Consider the following 27,500-nt stretch of genomic DNA (forward strand, 5'->3'; position numbering starts at 1 on the left):
GAGAGACAGTGAGTGAGAGAGAAGGAGGGAGACAGAGAGAGGGGGAGAGATGGGAGACAGAGAGAGAGATCGACAGAAAGAGTGAGAGAAAGAGAGGGATAGACAGAGAGAGAGAGGAGTTGGTGAAACCTGCAATGATCAGGACCAACACAAGAATGCCCAGATTTGATTGGGAAGGAGAATGGAGATGGTAGGGGAGAGAGGGATGGAGGGTTTCTGACTCTGATTGGAGCAATGAGGGAGAGGGGAGGGAGGCCTGTGATTATGGGGAGAATCACCTCTGGGCCTCCCAGCTGGGCTTTGGGCAAGGGGCTGGACTCACCTACAACAGAGACCAGTCACTACCACCCCCCCCCCCCCCCCCCCCCCCACTCCGGTATCCACCCTGCAACGGCAAGACTCCCTTCGCCCACACTCACACTCAGATACACACACACACTCACACTCACACACCGATATACACACACACTCACACTCACACACCGATATACACACACACTCACCGATATACACACACACTCACACACACACCGATATACACACACACTCACACTCACCGATATACACACACACTCACACTCACACACCGATATACACACACACTCACACTCACCGATATACACACACACTCACACTCACACACCGATATACACACACACTCACCGATATACACACACACTCACACACACACCGATATACACACACACTCACACTCACCGATATACACACACACTCACACTCACACACCGATATACACACACACTCACACTCACACACCGATATACACACACACTCACCGATATACACACACACTCACACTCACCGATATACACACACACTCACACTCACACACCGATATACACACACACTCACCGATATACACACACACTCACACACACACTCACCGATATACACACACTCACACACCGATACACACACACACTCACTCACACACCGATATACACACACACACACACTCACACACCGATACACACACACACACTCACACACCGATTCACACACTGATATACACACACACACTCACACACACCGATATACACACACACACACCGATACACACACACACACTCACACACCGATATACACACACACACTCACACTCACACACCGATATACACACACACACTCACACTCACCAATATACACACACACACACTCACACACCGATATACACACACACACTCACACACCGATATACACACACACACTCACACACCGATACACACACACACTCACACACCGATATACACATACACACACACACCTATATACACACACACACTCACACACCGATACACACACACACACTCACACACCGATACACACACACACTCACACCGATACACACATACACACTCACACACCGATATACACATACACACACACTCACACACCGATATACACACACACACACACTCACACACCGATATACACACACACACTCACACACCGATATACACACACACACTCACACTCACCGATATACACACACACACACTCACACACCGATATACACACACACACTCACACACCGATACACACACACTCACACACCAATACACACATACACACCGATATACACATACACACACACCTATATACACACACACACTCACACACCGATACACACACACACACTCACACACCGATACACACACACACTCACACCGATACACACATACACACTCACACACCGATATACACATACACACACACTCACACACCGATATACACACACACACACACACCGATATACACACACACCGATATACACACACACACTCACACACCGATATACACACACACACTCACACTCACCGATATACACACACACACACTCACACACCGATACACACACACACACTCACACACCGATACACACACACACTCACACACACCGATATACACACACACACTCACACACCGATATACACACACACACACTCACACTCACCGATATACACACACACACACTCACACACCGATACACACACACACACTCACACACCGATACACACACACACTCACACACCGATATACACATACACACACACTCACACACCAATATACACACACACTCACACTCACACACCGATACACACACTCACACACCGATATACACACACACACACACACTCACACACCGATATTCACACCCACTCACACACCGATATACACACACACACACACCGACATACACACACACACCGATATACACACACACACACCGATATACACACACCGACATACACACACACACACTCACACACCGATACACACACACACACTCACACACCGATACACACACACACTCACACCGATACACACTCACACTCACACACCGATATACACACACACACCGATATACACACACACTCACCGATATACACACACACTCACACACACACCGATATACACACACACACCGATACACACACACACACTCACACTCACACACCGATATACACACACACTCACACTCACCGATATACACACACTCACACACCGATACACACACACACTCACTCACACACCGATATACACACACACTCACACACACACACACTCACACACCGATACACACACTCACATTCACCGATATACACACACTCACACACCGATATACACACACACTCACACTCACACACCGATATACACACACACTCACACACCGATATACACTCACACTCACCGATATACACACACTCACACACCGATACACACACACACTCACTCACACACCGATATACACACACACTCACACACACACACCGATATACACACATACTCACACACACACCGATATACACACACTCACACACACCGATATACACACATACTCACACACACACACCGATATACACACACTCACACACACCGATATATACACACACACCGATATACACACACTCACACACATACTCACACACCAATATACACACACACTCACACACCGATATACACACACTCACACACACCGATATACACACATACTCACACACACCGATATACACACATACTCACACACACACAACGATATACACACACTCACACACACCGATATATACACACACACCGATATACACACACTCACACACATACTCACACACCGATATACACACACACTCACACTCACACACCGATACACACACACACTCACACTCACACACACACACTCACACTCACACACACACCGATATACACACTCACACTCACACACCAATATACACACACACACTCACACACCAATATACACACACACACTCACACCGATATATACACACACACCGACATACACACACTCACACACCGATATATACACACACATACACCAATATACACACACTCACACACCGATATACACACACACTCACACACCAATATACACACACACACTCGCACTCACACACACACACACACACACGCACACACCGATACACACACACACTCACACACCGAAATACACACACACTCACACTCACACACCAATACACACACACACACACTCACACACCGATACACACACACACACTCACACACCGATATACACACACACTCACACACACACCAATATACACACACACACTCACACACCGATATACACACTCACACACACACACCGATATACACACACATACTCACACTCACACACCGATATACACACACCCTCACACACTGATATACACACACATTCAAACACTGATATACACACACACACACTCCGATACACACACACTGATACACACACACACTCACACACCGATACACACACCCATACTCACACTCACACACCGATATACACACACACACACACACACTCACACACCGACACACACACACACACACCGATATACACACACACACTCACACACCGATATACACACACACTCTCACTCACACACACACCGATATACACACACTCACACACCGATATACACACACACACTCACACCGATACACACACACACACACTCACACACCGATATACACACACACACACACTCACACACCGATATACAGTCACACACACACTCACACACCGATATACACACTCACACATCGATACACACACACACTCACACACTGATACACACACACACACCGATACTCACACACACAGTCACACACCGATACACACACACAGTCACACACCGATACACACACACACTCACACATACCGATACACACACACACTCACACACCGATACACACACACACTCACACACCGATACACACACACACTCACACACCGATACACACACACTCACACAGATACACACACACACTCTCTCACTCACACACCGATATACACACACACACACACCGATATACACACACACCGATATACACACTCACACATCGAGACACACACACACACCGATACTCACACACACAGTCACACACCGATACACACACACAGTTACACACCGATACACACACACACTCACACATACCGATATACACACACACTCACACACCGATACACACACACACTCACACACCGATACACACACACACTCACACACCGATACACACACACTCACACAGATACACACACACACTCTCTCACTCACACACCGATATACACACACACACACTCACACACCGATATACACACACACACACACTCTCACACCGATATACACACACACACTCACACACCGATATACACACACACACCGATATACACACACACATACACCGATATACACACACACATACACCGATATACACACACACACTCACACACCGATATACACACCGATATACACACCCACACACACCGATATACACACACACACACACCGATACACACACACACACACACACCGATACACACACACACACACACACACCGATACACACACACACACCGATATACACACACACACACTCACCGATATACACACACACACACACACTCACCGATATACACGCACACTCACACTCCGATACACACACATACTCACACTCACACACACACTGATATACACACTCACACACCAATATACACACACACTCACACTCACACACCAATATACACACTCACACTCACACCGATATATACACACACACCGACATACACACACTCACACACCGATATATACACACACATACACCGATATACACACACACACTCGCACTCACACACACACTCACACACCGATACACACACACTCACACACCGATATACACACACAATCACACGCACACTCACACATCGATACACACACACAATCACACGCACACTCACACATCGATACACACACACAATCACACGCACACTCACATTCACACACACACACATCGAATCACACACACACTCACACATCGATACACACACACAATCACACGCACACTCACACATCGATACACACACACAATCACACGCACACTCACACATCGATACACACCCAATCTCACACACACTCACACATCGATACACACCCAATCTCACACACACTCACACATCAATACACACACACAATCACACGCACACTCACACATCGATACACACACACAATCACACGCACACTCACATTCACACACACACATCGAATCACACACACACTCCACATCGATACACACACACTCACACATCGATACACACACACAATCACACGCACACTCACACATCGATACACACACACACTCACATTCACACACACACATCGAATCACACACACACTCACACATCGATACACACACATCGATACACACCCAATCTCACACACACTCACACATCGATACACACACACTCACACATCGATACACACACACTCACACATCGATACACACACACAATCACACGCACACTCACACAATCACACGCACACTCACACATCGATACACACACACAATCACACTCACACATCGAATCACACACACACTCACACATCGATACACACACACAATCACACACACACTCACACATCGATACACACACACACAATCACACACACACTCACACATCGATACACACACACACAATCACACACACACTCACACATCGATACACACACACACACAATCACACACACACTCACACATCGATACACACAATCACACATCGATACACACACACAATCACACATCGATACACACACACACTCACACACACATCGAATCACATACACACTCACACATCGATACACACACACAATCACACAATCACACACACGTCGATACGCACACACACAATCACACATCGATACACACACACAATCACACACACATCAATACGCACACACACAATCACACATCGATACACACACACAATCACACACACACTCAAACATCGATACACACACACACAATCACACACACACTCACACATCGATACACTCACACACAATCACACACACACTCACACATCGATACACTCACACACACATCGATACACACACACACACATCGATACACACACACACTCACACATCGATACACTCACACACACATCGATACACACACACACACACACATCGATACACACACACACTCACACAGATACACACACACACTCACACATCGATACACACACACACAATCACACACACAATCACACATTGAGACACACACAATCACACACACACACAATCACACAAACATCGATACACACACACACAATCACACATCGATACACACACACAATCACACACACAGACACACATCGAATCACACACACACTCACACATCGATACACACACACACTCACACATCGATACACACACACAATCACACACACACTCACACATCGATACACACACACAATCACACACACACTCACACATCGATACACACACACAATCACACACACACTCACACATCGATACACACACACACAATCACACACACACTGACACATCGATACACACACACACAATCACACACACACTGACACATCGATACACACACACACAATCACACACACACTGACACATCGATACACACACACACAATCACACACACACTGACACATCAACACACACACACACTGACACATCAAGACACACACACACTGACACAACAAGACACACACACACTGACAAACCAAAACACACACACACTGAGACATCAAAACACTCACACACTGACACATCAACACACACACACACAGACACACCAAAACACTCACACACTGACACATCAACACACACACACTGACACATCAACACACACACACACAGACACATCAACACACACACACTGACACATCAACACTCACACATAGACACATCAACACTCACACACACTGACACATCAACACTCACACACTGACACATCAACACTCACACACACTGACACATCAACACTCACACACTGACACATCAACACTCACACACACTGACACATCAACACTCACACACTGACACATCAACACTCACACACACTGACACATCAACACACACACACACTGACACATCAACACTCTCACACACTGACACATCAACACACACACACACTGACACATCAACACACACACACTGACACATCAACACACACACACTGACACATCAACACACACACAATGACACATCAACACACACACAATGACACATCAACACACACACACTGACACATCAACACACACTGACACATCAACACACACTGACACATCAACACACACTCACATTGACACATCAACACACACACACTGACACATCAACACACACACTCACTGACACATCAACACACACACACATACTGACACATCAACACACACACACAGACACATCAACACACTCACACACTGACACATCAACACACTCACACACTGACACATCAACACACTCACACACACTGACACATCAACACACACACACACTGACACATCAACACACACACACACACTGACACATCAACACACACACTCACTGACACATCAACACACACACACACACTGACACATCAACACACACACACACTGACACATCAACACACTCACACACTGACACATCAACACACTCACACACTGACACATCAACACACACACACACACTGACACATCAACACACACACACAGACACATCAACACACTCACACACTGACACATCAACACACTCACGCACAGACACATCAACACTCACACACACTGACACATCAACACACACTCACTGACACATCAACACACACTCACTGACACATCAACACACACACACAGACGCATCAACACACACACACTGGCACATCAACACACACTCACTGACACATCAACACACACTCACTGACACATCAACACACACACACAGACGCATCAACACTCACACACTGACACATCAACACACACTGACACATCAACACACACTGACACATCAACACACACTGACACATCAACACACACACACACACTGACACATCAACACACTCACACTGACACATCAACACACTCACACTGACACATCAACACACACACACTGACACATCAACACACACACACTGACACATCAACACACTCTCACACTGACACATCAACACACACACACACTGACACATCACCACACACACACTGACACATCAACACACACACACACTGACACATCACCACACACACACTGACACATCAACACATACTGAAACATCAACACACTCACACACTGACACATCAACACACACTCACTGACACATCAACACACACACACTGACACATCAACACACACACACACACTGACACATCAACACACACTCACTGACACATCAACACACTCACACACTGACGACATCAACACACTCACACACACTGACACATCAACACACACACACTGACACATCAACACACACACACACTGACACATCAACACTCACACACTGACACATCAACACACACACACTGACACATCAACACACATACACTGAAACATCAACACACACACACACTGACACATCAACACACACACTGACACATCAACACACACACACACTGACACATCAACACACTCTCACACTGACACATTAACACACTCTCACACTGACAACATCAACACACACACACACACTGACACATCAACACACACACAGACACATTAACACACACTCACTGACACATCAACACACACACACACACTGACACATCAACACACACACACACACTGACACATCAACACACACACAGACACATCAACACACACTCACTGACACATCAACACACACACACACTGACACATCAACACACACACACTGACACATCAACACTCACACACTGACACAACACACACACAGACACATCAACACACACTCACTGACAACATCAACACACTCAACACTGACACATCAACACACACACACTGACACATCAACACACACACACTGACACATCAACACACACACACTGACACATCAACACACTCACACACTGAAACATCAACACACACACACACTGACACATCAACACACACACACACACTGACAACATCAACACACACACATATACTGACACATCAACACACACACACACACTGACAACATCAACACACTCAACACTGACACATCAACACACACACACTGACACATCAACACACACACACACTGACACATCAACACACACACACTGACACATCAACACTCACACACTGACAACATCAACACATACACACTGGCACATCAACACACACTCACTGACACATCAACACACACACACTGACACATCAACACACTCACACATAGACGACATCAACACACTCACACACTGACGACATCAACACACTAACACACTGACATCAACACACACACTGACACATCAACACACACACACTGACACATCAACACACACACACTGACACATCAACACACTCACACACTGAAACATCAACACACACACACACTGACACATCAACACACACACACACACTGACAACATCAACACACACACATATACTGACACATCAACACACACACACACACTGACAACATCAACACACTCAACACTGACACATCAACACACACACACTGACACATCAACACACACACACACTGACACATCAACACACACACACTGACACATCAACACTCACACACTGACAACATCAACACATACACACTGGCACATCAACACACACTCACTGACACATCAACACACACACACTGACACATCAACACACTCACACATAGACGACATCAACACACACACACACTGACGACATCAACACACTAACACACTGACATCAACACACACACTGACACATCAACACACACACACTGACACATCAACACACACACACACACTGACACATCAACACACACACACTGACACATCAACACACACTCACTGACACATCAACACACACTCACTGACACATCAACACACACTCACTGACACATCAACACACACACACACTGACACATCAACACACACACACTGACACATCAACACTCACACACTGACACATCAACACACACACACACTGACAACATCAACACACACACACACAGACACATCAATACACACACACACAGACACATCAACACACTCACACACTGACACATCAACACACTCACACACACTGACAACATCAACACACTCACACACTGGCACATCAACACACACACACACTGACACATCAACACACACACACACTGACAACATCAACACACACACACTGACACATCAACACTCACACACTGACAACATCAACACTCACACACTGACAACATCAACACACACACACACTGACACATCAAAACACTCACACACTGACACATCAACACACACACACACTGACACATCAACACACACACACTGACACATTAACACACACACACACTGACACATCAACACTCACACACACTGACACATCAACACACACACACACACTGACACATCAACACACACACACACACTGACAACATCAACACACACACACTGACACATCAACACACACACACTGACATCAACACACACAAACACTGACACATCAACGCACACTCACACACTGACACATCAACACACTCACACACTGACATCAACACACTCACACACTGACACATGAACACACACACTGACACATCAACTCACACACACTGACACATCAACACACACACACACTGACACATCAACACACACACACTGACACATCAACACACACACACTGACACATCAACACACACTGACACATCAACACACACTGAAACATCAACACACACACTCACTGACACATCAACACACACACACTGACACATCAACACACACACACTGACACATCAACACACACACACACTGACACATCAACACACACACACTGACACATCAACACACTCACAAACTGACACATCAACACACACACTGACACATCAACACACACACACACTGACACATCAACACACTCTCACACTGACACATTAACACACTCTCACACTGACAACATCTACACACACACACACACTGACACATCAACACACACTGACACATCAACACACACTCACTGACACATTAACACACACACACACACTGACACATCAACACACACACACACACTGACACATCAACACACACACACACACTGACACATCAACACACACACAGACACATCAACACACACTCACTGACACATCAACACACACACACACTGACACATCAACACACACACACTGACACATCAACACTCACACACTGACACATCAACACACACACAGACACATCAACACACACTCACTGACAACATCAACACACTCAACACTGACACATCAACACACACACACTGACACATCAACACACTCACACACTGAAACATCAACACACTCACACACTGACACATCAACACACACACTGACACATCAACACACACACACTGACACATCAACACACACACACTGACACATCAACACACTCTCACACTGACAACATCAACACACACACACTGACACATCAACACACACACACTGACACATCAACACACACACACACTGACACATCAACACACACACACTGACACATCAACACACACACACTGACACATCAACACACACACACACTGACACATCAACACACACACACACTGACACATCAACACACACACACTGACACATCAACACACACACACGCTGACACATCAACACACACACACGCTGACACATCAACACACACACACAGACACATCAAAACTCACACACTGACACATCAACACACACACACTGACACATCAACACACACACACACTGACACATCAACACACACACACAGACACATCAACACACACACACTGACACATCAACACACACACACTGACACATCAACACACACACACACTGACACATCAACACACACACACAGACACATCAACACTCACACACTGACACATCAACACACACACACTGACACATCAACACACACACACTGACACATCAACACACACACACACTGACACATCAACACACACACACAGATACATCAAAACTCACACACTGACACATCAACACACACACACTGACACATCAACACACACACACGGACACATCAACACTCACACACTGACACATCAACACACACACACACTGACACATCAACACACACACACACTGACACATCAACACACACACACAGACACATCAACACTCACACACTGACACATCAACACACACATACTGACACATCAACACACACACACTGACACATCAACACACACACACTGACACATCAACACACACACACACTGACACATCAACACTCACACACTGACACATCAACACACACACACTGACACATCAACACACACACACTGACACATCAACACACTCACACACTGACACATCAACACACACACATATACTGACACATCAACACACACACACACACTGACAACATCAACACACTCAACACTGACACATCAACACACACACACTGACACATCAACACACACACACACTGACACATCAACACACACACACACTGACACATCAACACACACACACTGACACATCAACACACACTGACACATCAACACACACTGAAACATCAACACACTCACACACTGACACATCAACACACACACACTGACACATCAACACACACTGACACATCAACACACACTGACACATCAACACACACACACACACTGACACATCAACACACACACACACTGACACATCAACACACACACACTGACACATCAACACACACACACTGACACATCAACACACACACACACTGACACATCAACACACACTCACTGACACATCAACACACACACACACTGACACATCAACACACACTCACTGACACATCAACACACTCACACATAGACGACATCAACACACTCACACATAGACGACATCAACACACACACTGACACATCAACACACACACACTGACACATCAACACACACACACACACTGACACATCAACACACACACACTGACACATCAACACACACACTGACACATCAACACACACACACTGACACATCAACACACACACACTGACACATCAACACACACACACACTGACACATCAACACACACACACACTGACACATCAACACACACACACTGACTCATCAACACTCACACACTGACACATCAACACACACACACACTGACAACATCAACACACTCACACACTGACACATCAATACACACACACACAGACACATCAACACACTCACACACTGACACATCAACACACTCACACACACTGACAACATCAACACACTCACACACTGGCACATCAACACACACACACACTGACACATCAACACACACACACACTGACAACATCAACACACACACACTGACACATCAACACTCACACACTGACAACATCAACACTCACACACTGACAACATCAACACTCACACACTGACAACATCAACACACACACACACTGACACATCAAAACACTCACACACTGACACATCAACACACACACACTGACACATCAACACACACACACAGACACATCAACACACACACACACTGACACATCAACACTCACACACACTGCCACATCAACACACACACACACTGACACATCAACACACACACACACTGACAACATCAACACACACACACTGACACATCAACACACACACACTGACATCAACACACACAAACACTGACACATCAACACACACACACTGACACATCAACACACACACACACACTGATACATCAACGCACACTCACACACTGACACATCAACACACTCACACACTGACAACATCAACACACTCACACACTGACACATGAACACACACACTGACACATCAACTCACACACACTGACACATCAACACACACACACACTGACACATCAACACACACACACTGACACATCAACACACACACACACTGACACATCAACACACACTGAAATATCAACACACACTGAAACATCAACACACTCACACACTGACACATCAACACACACTCACTGACACATCAACACACACTCACTGACACATCAACACACACACACTGACACATCAACACACACACTGACACATCAACACACACACTGACACATCAACACACACTCACTGACACATCAACACACACTCACTGACACATCAACACACACTCACTGACACATCAACACACACTCACTGACACATCAACACACTCACACACTGACAACATCAACACACTCACACACTGACGACATCAACACACTAACACTGACACATCAACACACACACACACTGACACATCAACACACACACACTGACATATCAACACTCACACACTGACACATCAACACACACACACACTGACAACATCAACACACTCACACACTGACGACATCAACACACTAACACTGACACATCAACACACACACACACTGACACATCAACACACACACACTGACACATCAACACTCACACACTGACACATCAACACACACACACACACTGACACATCAACACACACACACACTGACAACATCAACACACTCAACACTGACACATCAACACACACACACAGACACATCAACACACACACACTGACACATCAACACACACACACTGACACATCAACACACACACACACTGACAACATCAACACACTCAACACTGACACATCAACACACTCACACACTGACACATCAACACACACACACACTGAATCATCAACACACACACACTGACACATCAACACACACTGACACATCAACACACACACACTGACAACATCAACACACACACACACTGACACAACAACACACTCACACACTGACACAACAACACACTCACACACTGACACATCAACACACACACACACTGACACATCAACACACACACACTGACACATCAACACACACACACTGACACATCAACACACACACACTGACACATCAACACTCACACACTGACACATCAACACACACACACACACTGACACATCAACACACACACACACTGACAACATCAACACACTCAACACTGACACATCAACACACACACACAGACACATCAACACACACACACTGACACATCAACACACACACACTGACACATCAACACACACACACACTGACAACATCAACACACTCAACACTGACACATCAACACACTCACACACTGACACATCAACACACACACACACTGAATCATCAACACACACACACTGACACATCAACACACACTGACACATCAACACACACACACTGACAACATCAACACACACACACACTGACACAACAACACACTCACACACTGACACAACAACACACTCACACACTGACACATCAACACACACACACACTGACACATCAACACACACACACTGACACATCAACACACACACACTGACACATCAACACACACACACACACTGACACATCAACACTCACACACACACTGACACATCAACACACTCACACACTGACACATCAACACACTCACACACACTGACACATCAAGACACACACACATCCCTTGGCACTATGGGACAGTTTAGCACGGCCAATCCACCCTAACCTGCACATCTTTGGACACTATGGGGACAATATAGCACGGCCAATCCACCCTAACCTGCACATCCCTGGGCACTACGGGGACAATTTAGCACGGCCAATCCACCCTAACCCGCACATCCCTGGGCACTACGGGGACAATTTAGCACGGTCAATCCACCCTAACCTGCACATCTTTGGACACTATGGGGACAATATAGCACGGCCAATCCACCCTAACCCGCACATCCCTGGACACTACGGGACAATTTAGCACGGCCAATCCACCCTAACCTGCACATCCCTGGGCACTACGGGACAATTTAGCACGGTCAATCCACCCTAACCTGCACATCCCTGGACACTACGGGACAATTTAGCACGGCCAATCCACCCTAACCTGTACATCCCTGGACACTACGGGGACAATTTAGCACGGCCAATCCACCCTAACCTGCACATCCCTGGGCACTACGGGACAATTTAGCACGGCCAATCCACCCTAACCTGTACATCCCTGGACACTACGGGGACAATTTAGCACGGCCAATCCACCCTAACCTGCACATCCCTGGGCGCTACGGGGACAATTTAGCACGGCCAATCCACCCTAACCTGTACATCCCTGGGCACTACGGGGACAATTTAGCACGGCCAATCCACCCTAACCCCATCCCTGGGCACTACAGGGACAATTTAGCACGGCCAATCCACCCTAACCTGTACATCCCTGGGCACTACGGGGACAATTTAGCACGGCCAATCCACCCTAACCTGCACATCCCTGGGCACTACGGGACAATTTAGCACGGCAAATCCACCCTAACCTGTACATCCCTGGGCACTACGGGGACAATTTAGCATGGCCAATCCACCCTAACCTGCACATCCCTGGGCACTACGGGGACAATTTAGCATGGCCAATCCACCCTAACCTGCACATCCCTGGGCACTACGGGGACAATTTAGCACGGCCAATCCACCCTAACCTGCACATCCCTGGGCACTATGGGGACAATTTAGCACGGCCAATCCACCCTAACCTGCACATCCCTGGGCACTACAGGGACAATTTAGCACGGCCAATCCACCCTAACCTGCACATCCCTGGGCACTACGGGGACAATTTAGCACGGCCAATCCCCCCTAACCTGCACGTTTTTGGATCGGGGAACCAGATCATCCGGGCCAAACCCACTCAGATATGCGGTGGGCGGGGTGGGGGGCGAGAATGTGCAAACTTTATAGAGTCAGTTGCCCGAGGCTGGTCTCGAACCCGGGTCCCTGGTGCTGTGAGGGATCGGTGCTGACCACTGAGGCACCATGCTGCATCTGAGGAATTCTGGGTGATTCCTCCAACCTCTGTCGCTCCTTCATTCGGGAATCTGAGGGTGCAACCCAACTTGCCCAAGGGTTCTTATCCCCAGGAGTTTCCCACGTTTGTCCTGCCCAGGCCCCTTTAAGTTCTTCATTATATTGGAATTTTGGAATGCTATCCATCCGTTCAGCGAGTGCTGCCCAATCACGGGCTGAGGGCTGAGGGCGACTGTGGGCCTTGAGGGTTCAGCGGGTGGGAGGAACCGCTCGACTCGATCGGCCAATCGCGCGACGGTCCCTTTCCACCCCGGCCACCCGCGGGGCCAATCGGGGTCGAGTGCTGGGCCAACCAGCATGCCCGTGCTCGGGTCAGAGATCACCCGCCGCTCGGAGGAATTTGGCATTCTTGCCATCTGTCCTGACAACAACTCGAGAGGCTGGTGGGTTTTACACTGTGAGAATGGGAATGGCGGGGGGTTGGGGGGTGTGGGGGTGTGGGGGTGGGGGTGGGGGGAGTCGCTCGATCCTCCCCCAGAGTCTCTGCGACAAAGCCTCGAGACATTAGCGGCTAGGTTTCGCAATGGAAAGCAACCTGCCGCTCCCAGTCCGGGCCTACACGTGACTCCACACCCAGGCCTCTTACCCACCCTCCCATAATGGGCCAGAGCCTCCCGTTTTTGGGGATTGGGCGATAGCTCCCGGGCTGATGCCAGCGACGGAGGGGGTGAAGGGAGCGCACGCTGACATTCCCAAACCTGCTCTTCCCAGATATCCCGACGGTGCGGCTGTACCCAGACGAATCTGGGGTCACCGGTCGCAGGGTCATCCTGAACTGCCTGGTGTCAGACCTGTTCCCACCAGCAGCTGAGGTATCCTTCTGGAAAAACGGCCAGCCGCTGGAGCCCGTGGATCAAACCGCACTGTTCACCTTTGACAGCAGCTGGAGATACACTGTCCTGTACCACGCCCAGATCGAGCCCACAGTCGGAGACAGATACTCGTGTCTGGTGGAACTGGAAAACAAACAGCAGATGCAGGAATACTGGGGTATTGTACCCATTAACACTGGGGTACGGGGGGTACGGGACACATTAACACTGGGGTACGGGGGGTACGGGACACATTAACACTGGGGGTACAGTACACATTAACACTGGGGGTACAGTACACATTAACACTGGGGTACGGGACACATTAACACTGGGGTACAGGGGGTATTGTACCCATTAACACTGGGGTACGGGGGGTACGGGACACATTAACACTGGGGTACGGGGGGTACGGGACACATTAACACTGGGGTACGGGGGTACGGGACACATTAACACTGGGGTACGGGGGTACGGGACACATTAACACTGGGGTACGGGGGGTACGGGACACATTAACACTGGGGTACGGGGGGTACGGGACACATTAACACTGGGGTACGGGGGTACGGGACACATTAACACTGGGGTACGGGGGGTACGGTACCCATTAACACTGGGGTACGGGGGGTACGGGACACATTAACACTGGGGGTACGGGGGGTACGGGACACATTAACACTGGGGTACAGGGGGTACGGGACACATTAACACTGGGGTACGGGACACATTAACACTGGGGGTACGGGGGGTACGGGACACATTAACACTGGGGTACAGGGGGTACGGGACACATTAACACTGGGGTACGGGGGGTACGGGACACATTAACACTGGGGTACAGGGGGTACGGGACACATTAACACTGGGGTACGGGGGGTACGGGACACATTAACACTGGGGTACAGGGGGTACGGGACACATTAACACTGGGGGTACGGGACACATTAACACTGGGGTACGGGGGGTACGGGACACATTAACACTGGGGTACAGGGGGTACGGGACACATTAACACTGGGGGTACGGGACACATTAACACTGGGGTACGGGGGGTACGGGACACATTAACACTGGGGTACGGGGGTACGGGACACATTAACACTGGGGGTACGGGGGTACGGGACACATTAACACTGGGGTACGGGGGGTACGGGACACATTAACACTGGGGTACGGGGGTACGGGACACATTAACACTGGGGTACGGGGGTACGGGACACATTAACACTGGGGTACGGGGGGTACGGGACACATTAACACTGGGGTACGGGGGGTACGGGACACATTAACACTGGGGTACGGGGGTACGGTACCCATTAACACTGGGGGTACGGGACACATTAACACTGGGGGTACAGGGGGTACGGGACACATTAACACTGGGGTACAGGGGGGTACGGGACACATTAACACTGGGGTACGGGGGGTACGGGACACATTAACACTGGGGTACGGGGGGTACAGTACACATTAACACTGGGGTACGGGGGGTACGGGACACATTAACACTGGGGTACGGGGGGTACGGTACCCATTAACACTGGGGTACGGGGGGTACGGGACACATTAACACTGGGGTACGGGAGGTACGGGACACATTAACACTGGGGGTACGGGGGTACGGGACACATTAACACTGGGGTACGGGGGGTACGGGACACATTAACACTGGGGTACGGGGGTACGGGACACATTAACACTGGGGTACGGGGGTACGGGAAACATTAACACTGGGGTACGGGGGGTACGGGACACATTAACACTGGGGTACGGGGGGTACGGGACACATTAACACTGGGGTACGGGGGTACGGTACCCATTAACACTGGGGGTACGGGACACATTAACACTGGGGGTACGGGGGGTACGGGACACATTAACACTGGGGTACAGGGGGTACGGGACACATTAACACTGGGGTACAGGGGGGTACGGGACACATTAACACTGGGGTACGGGGGGTACGGGACACATTAACACTGGGGTACGGGGGGTACAGTACACATTAACACTGGGGTACAGGGGGGTACGGGACACATTAACACTGGGGTACGGGGGTACGGTACCCATTAACACTGGGGGTACGGGACACATTAACACTGGGGTACAGGGGGGTACGGGACACATTAACACTGGGGTACGGGGGGTACGGGACACATTAACACTGGGGTACGGGGGGTACAGTACACATTAACACTGGGGTACGGGGGTACGGTACCCATTAACACTGGGGGTACGGGACACATTAACACTGGGGGTACGGGGGTACGGTACACATTAACACTGGGGTACAGGGGGTACGGGACACATTAACACTGGGGTACGGGGGTACGGTACCCATTAACACTGGGGGTACGGGACACATTAACACTGGGGGTACGGGACACATTAACACTGGGGTACGGGACACATTAACACTGGGGTACGGGACACATCAACACTGGGGTACGGGACACATCAACACTGGGGTACGGGGGTACGGTACCCATTAACACTGGGGGTACGGGACACATTAACACTGGGGTACAGGGGGTACGGGACACATTAACACTGGGGTACGGGGGGTACGGGACACATTAACACTGGGGTACGGGGGGTACCGGACACATTAACACTGGGGTACGGGGGGTACGGGACACATTAACACTGGGGTACGGGGGGTACGGTACCCATTAACACTGGGGTACAGGGGGTACGGGACACATTAACACTGGGGTACGGGACACATTAACACTGGGGTACGGGGGTACGGGACACATTAACACTGGGGTACGGGGGGTACGGTACCCATTAACACTGGGGTACAGGGGGTACGGGACACATTAACACTGGGGTACGGGACACATTAACACTAGGGTACGGGACACATTAACACTGGGGTACGGGACACATTAACACTGGGGTACGGGGGGTACGGTACCCATTAACACTGGGGTACAGGGGGTACGGGACACATTAACACTGGGGTACGGGACACATTAACACTGGGGGTACTGTACACATTAACACTGGGGTACGGTACACATCAACACTGGGGGTACGGGACACATCAACACTGGGGTACGGTACACATTAACACTGGGGGTACGGTACACATTAACACTGGGGTACAGTACACATTAACACTGGGGTATGGGGGTACAGTACACATTAACACTGGGGTACAGGGGGTGCGGTACACATTAACACTGGGGTACAGTACACATTAACACTGGGGTATTGTACACATTAACACTGGGGGTACGGTACACATTAACACTGGGGTACGGGACACATTAACACTGGGGTACGGGACACATTAACACTGGGGTACAGTACACATTAACACTGGGGTACGGGACACATTAACACTGGGGTACAGTACACATTAACACTGGGGTACGGGACACATTAACACTGGGGTACGGGACACATTAACACTGGGGGTACGGTACACATTAACACTGGGGTACGGTACACATTAACACTGGGGTACGGTACACATTAACACTGGGGTACGGTACACATTAACACTGGGGTACGGGACACATTAACACTGGGGTACGAGACACATTAACACTGGGGTTGCGGTACACATTAACACTGGGGTACAGTACACATTAACACTGGGGTATTGTACACATTAACACTGGGGGTACGGTACACATTAACACTGGGGTACGGGACACATTAACACTGGGGTACGGGACACATTAACACTGGGGTACAGTACACATTAACACTGGGGGTACGGTACACATTAACACTGGGGGTACGGTACACATTAACACTGGGGTACGGGGGTACGGGACACATTAACACTGGGGTACGGGACACATTAACACTGGGGGTACGGTACACATTAACACTGGGGGTACGGTACACATTAACACTGGGGTACGGGACACATTAACACTGGGGTACGGGACACATTAACACTGGGGTACGGGACACATTAACACTGGGGTACGGGACACATTAACACTGGGGTACAGTACACATTAACACTGGGGGTACGGTACACATTAACACTGGGGTACGGTACACATTAACACTGGGGGTACGGGACACATTAACACTGGGGTACGGTACACATTAACACTGGGGGTACGGTACACATTAACACTGGGGGTACGGTACACATTAACACTGGGGTACGGGACACATTAACACTGGGGTACAGTACACATTAACACTGGGGTACGGGACACATTAACACTGGGGTACGGGACACATTAACACTGGGGTACGGTACACATTAACACTGGGGTACAGTACACATTAACACTGGGGTACGGGACTCATTAACACTGGGGTACGGGACACATTAACACTGGGGTATGGGACACATTAACACTGGGGGTACGGTACACATTAACACTGGGGTACGGTACACATTAACACTGGGGGTACAGTACACAATAACACTGGGGGTACGGGACACATTAACACTGGGGTACGGTACACATTAACACTGGGGGTACGGGACACATTAACACTGGGGTACGGTACACATTAACACTGGGGTACAGTACACATTAACACTGGGGGTACGGTACACATTAACACTGGGGGTACGGGACACATTAACACTGGGGGTACGGGACACATTAACACTGGGGGTACGGTACACATTAACACTGGGGTACGGTACACATTAACACTGGGGGTACGGGACACATTAACACTGGGGTACGGTACACATTAACACTGGGGTACAGTACACATTAACACTGGGGGTACGGTACACATTAACACTGGGGGTACGGGACACATTAACACTGGGGGTACAGTACACATTAACACTGGGGGTACGGGACACATTAACACTGGGGTTACGGGACACATTAACACTGGGGGTACGGTACACATTAACACTGGGGTACAGTACACATTAACACTGGGGGTACGGGACACATTAACACTGGGGGTACAGTACACATTAACACTGGGGGTACGGGACACATTAACACTGGGGGTACGGGACACATTAACACTGGGGGTACGGGACACATTAACACTGGGGGTACAGTACACATTAACACTGGGGCACGGGGGTACGGTACACATTAACACTGGGGTACGGTACACATTAACACTGGGGGTACGGTACACATTAACACTGGGGTACGGTACACATTAACACTGGGGTACGGTACACATTAACACTGGGGGTACGGTACACATTAACACTGGGGTACGGTACACATTAACACTGGGGGTACGGTACACATTAACACTGGGGTACGGGACACATTAACACTGGGGTATGGGGGTACGGTACACATTAACACTGGGGATATGGTACACATTAACACTGGGGATATGGTACACATTAACACTGGGGGTACGGTACACATTAACACTGGGGGTACGGTACACATTAACACTGGGGGTACGGTACACATTAACACTGGGGTACGGTACACATTAACACTGGGGTACGGTACACATTAACACTGGGGTACGGGACACATTAACACTAGGGTATGGGGGTACGGTACACATTAACACTGGGGTACGGGACACATTAACACTGGGGTACGGTACACATTAACACTGGGGTACGGTACACATTAACACTGGGGTACGGGACACATTAACACTGGGGTACGGGACACATTAACACTGGGGTACAGTACACATTAACACTGGGGTACAGTACACATTAACACTGGGGGTACGGTACACATTAACACTGGGGGTACGGTACACATTAACACTGGGGGTACGGGACACATTAACACTGGGGTACGGTACACATTAACACTGGGGGTACGGGACACATTAACACTGGGGTACGAGACACATTAACACTGGGGTTGCGGTACACATTAACACTGGGGTACAGTACACATTAACACTGGGGTATTGTACACATTAACACTGGGGGTACGGTACACATTAACACTGGGGTACGGGACACATTAACACTGGGGTACGGGACACATTAACACTGGGGTACAGTACACATTAACACTGGGGGTACGGTACACATTAACACTGGGGGTACGGTACACATTAACACTGGGGTACGGGGGTACGGGACACATTAACACTGGGGTACGGGACACATTAACACTGGGGGTACGGTACACATTAACACTGGGGGTACGGTACACATTAACACTGGGGTACGGGACACATTAACACTGGGGTACGGGACACATTAACACTGGGGTACGGGACACATTAACACTGGGGTACAGTACACATTAACACTGGGGGTACGGTACACATTAACACTGGGGTACGGTACACATTAACACTGGGGGTACGGGACACATTAACACTGGGGTACGGTACACATTAACACTGGGGGTACGGTACACATTAACACTGGGGGTACGGTACACATTAGCACTGGGGTACGGGACACATTAACACTGGGGTACAGTACACATTAACACTGGGGTACGGGACACATTAACACTGGGGTACGGGACACATTAACACTGGGGTACGGGACACATTAACACTGGGGTACGGTACACATTAACACTGGGGTACAGTACACATTAACACTGGGGTACGGGACTCATTAACACTGGGGTACGGGACACATTAACACTGGGGTATGGGACACATTAACACTGGGGGTACGGTACACATTAACACTGGGGTACGGTACACATTAACACTGGGGGTACAGTACACAATAACACTGGGGGTACGGGACACATTAACACTGGGGTACGGTACACATTAACACTGGGGGTACGGGACACATTAACACTGGGGTACGGTACACATTAACACTGGGGTACAGTACACATTAACACTGGGGGTACGGTACACATTAACACTGGGGGTACGGGACACATTAACACTGGGGGTACGGTACACATTAACACTGGGGTACGGTACACATTAACACTGGGGGTACGGGACACATTAACACTGGGGTACGGTACACATTAACACTGGGGTACAGTACACATTAACACTGGGGGTACGGTACACATTAACACTGGGGGTACGGGACACATTAACACTGGGGGTACAGTACACATTAACACTGGGGGTACGGGACACATTAACACTGGGGGTACGGGACACATTAACACTGGGGGTACGGTACACATTAACACTGGGGTACAGTACACATTAACACTGGGGGTACGGGACACATTAACACTGGGGGTACAGTACACATTAACACTGGGGGTACGGGACACATTAACACTGGGGGTACGGGACACATTAACACTGGGGGTACGGGACACATTAACACTGGGGGTACGGGACACATTAACACTGGGGGTACGGGACACATTAACACTGGGGGTACAGTACACATTAACACTGGGGCACGGGGGTACGGTACACATTAACACTGGGGTACGGTACACATTAACACTGGGGTACGGTACACATTAACACTGGGGGTACGGTACACATTAACACTGGGGTACGGTACACATTAACACTGGGGTACGGTACACATTAACACTGGGGGTACGGTACACATTAACACTGGGGTACGGTACACATTAACACTGGGGGTACGGTACACATTAACACTGGGGTACGGGACACATTAACACTGGGGTATGGGGGTACGGTACACATTAACACTGGGGATATGGTACACATTAACACTGGGGATATGGTACACATTAACACTGGGGGTACGGTACACATTAACACTGGGGGTACGGTACACATTAACACTGGGGGTACGGTACACATTAACACTGGGGTACGGTACACATTAACACTGGGGTACGGTACACATTAACACTGGGGTACGGTACACATTAACACTGGGGTACGGGACACATTAACACTAGGGTATGGGGGTACGGTACACATTAACACTGGGGTACGGTACACATTAACACTGGGGGTACAGTACACAATAACACTGGGGGTACGGGACACATTAACACTGGGGTACGGTACACATTAACACTGGGGGTACGGGACACATTAACACTGGGGTACGGTACACATTAACACTGGGGTACAGTACACATTAACACTGGGGGTACGGTACACATTAACACTGGGGGTACGGGACACATTAACACTGGGGGTACGGTACACATTAACACTGGGGTACGGTACACATTAACACTGGGGGTACGGGACACATTAACACTGGGGTACGGTACACATTAACACTGGGGTACAGTACACATTAACACTGGGGGTACGGTACACATTAACACTGGGGGTACGGGACACATTAACACTGGGGGTACAGTACACATTAACACTGGGGGTACGGGACACATTAACACTGGGGGTACGGGACACATTAACACTGGGGGTACGGTACACATTAACACTGGGGTACAGTACACATTAACACTGGGGGTACGGGACACATTAACACTGGGGGTACAGTACACATTAACACTGGGGGTACGGGACACATTAACACTGGGGGTACGGGACACATTAACACTGGGGGTACGGGACACATTAACACTGGGGGTACAGTACACATTAACACTGGGGCACGGGGGTACGGTACACATTAACACTGGGGTACGGTACACATTAACACTGGGGTACGGTACACATTAACACTGGGGGTACGGTACACATTAACACTGGGGTACGGTACACATTAACACTGGGGTACGGTACACATTAACACTGGGGGTACGGTACACATTAACACTGGGGTACGGTACACATTAACACTGGGGGTACGGTACACATTAACACTGGGGTACGGGACACATTAACACTGGGGTATGGGGGTACGGTACACATTAACACTGGGGATATGGTACACATTAACACTGGGGATATGGTACACATTAACACTGGGGGTACGGTACACATTAACACTGGGGGTACGGTACACATTAACACTGGGGGTACGGTACACATTAACACTGGGGTACGGTACACATTAACACTGGGGTACGGTACACATTAACACTGGGGTACGGTACACATTAACACTGGGGTACGGGACACATTAACACTAGGGTATGGGGGTACGGTACACATTAACACTGGGGTACGGGACACATTAACACTGGGGTACGGTACACATTAACACTGGGGTACGGTACACATTAACACTGGGGTACGGGACACATTAACACTGGGGTACGGGACACATTAACACTGGGGTACGGGACACATTAACACTGGGGTACAGTACACATTAACACTGGGGTACAGTACACATTAACACTGGGGGTACGGTACACATTAACACTGGGGGTACGGTACACATTAACACTGGGGGTACGGGACACATTAACACTGGGGTACGGTACACATTAACACTGGGGGTACGGTACACATTAACACTGGGGGTACGGTACACATTAACACGGGGGTACGGTACACATTAACACGGGGGTACAGTACACATTAACACTGGGGTACAGTACACATTAACACTGGGGGTACGGGACACATTAACACTAGGGTATGGGGGTACGGTACACATTAACACTGGG

The 27,500-nt window shown here is 48.8% G+C and overlaps 1 protein-coding gene across 2 annotated transcripts in view; it reads left to right on the forward strand.

Annotated features, from left to right (window-relative positions):
* LOC140454484 (RLA class II histocompatibility antigen, DP alpha-1 chain-like) overlaps nt 1-27,500 on the forward strand; it is a 43,091-nt gene that overhangs the window by 1,449 nt on the left and 14,142 nt on the right. For both annotated transcript variants that reach the window (XM_072549265.1, XM_072549264.1), the window contains exon 2: nt 17,987-18,265. In XM_072549265.1, coding sequence (XP_072405366.1) covers nt 17,987-18,265 — 279 coding nt within the window. The remainder of the gene's footprint in view (nt 1-17,986; nt 18,266-27,500) is intronic.

The sequence above is a fragment of the Chiloscyllium punctatum genome, chromosome 29 (assembly GCF_047496795.1).
Source record: "Chiloscyllium punctatum isolate Juve2018m chromosome 29, sChiPun1.3, whole genome shotgun sequence".
In the NCBI taxonomy this organism is placed as follows: Eukaryota; Metazoa; Chordata; class Chondrichthyes; order Orectolobiformes; family Hemiscylliidae; genus Chiloscyllium; species Chiloscyllium punctatum.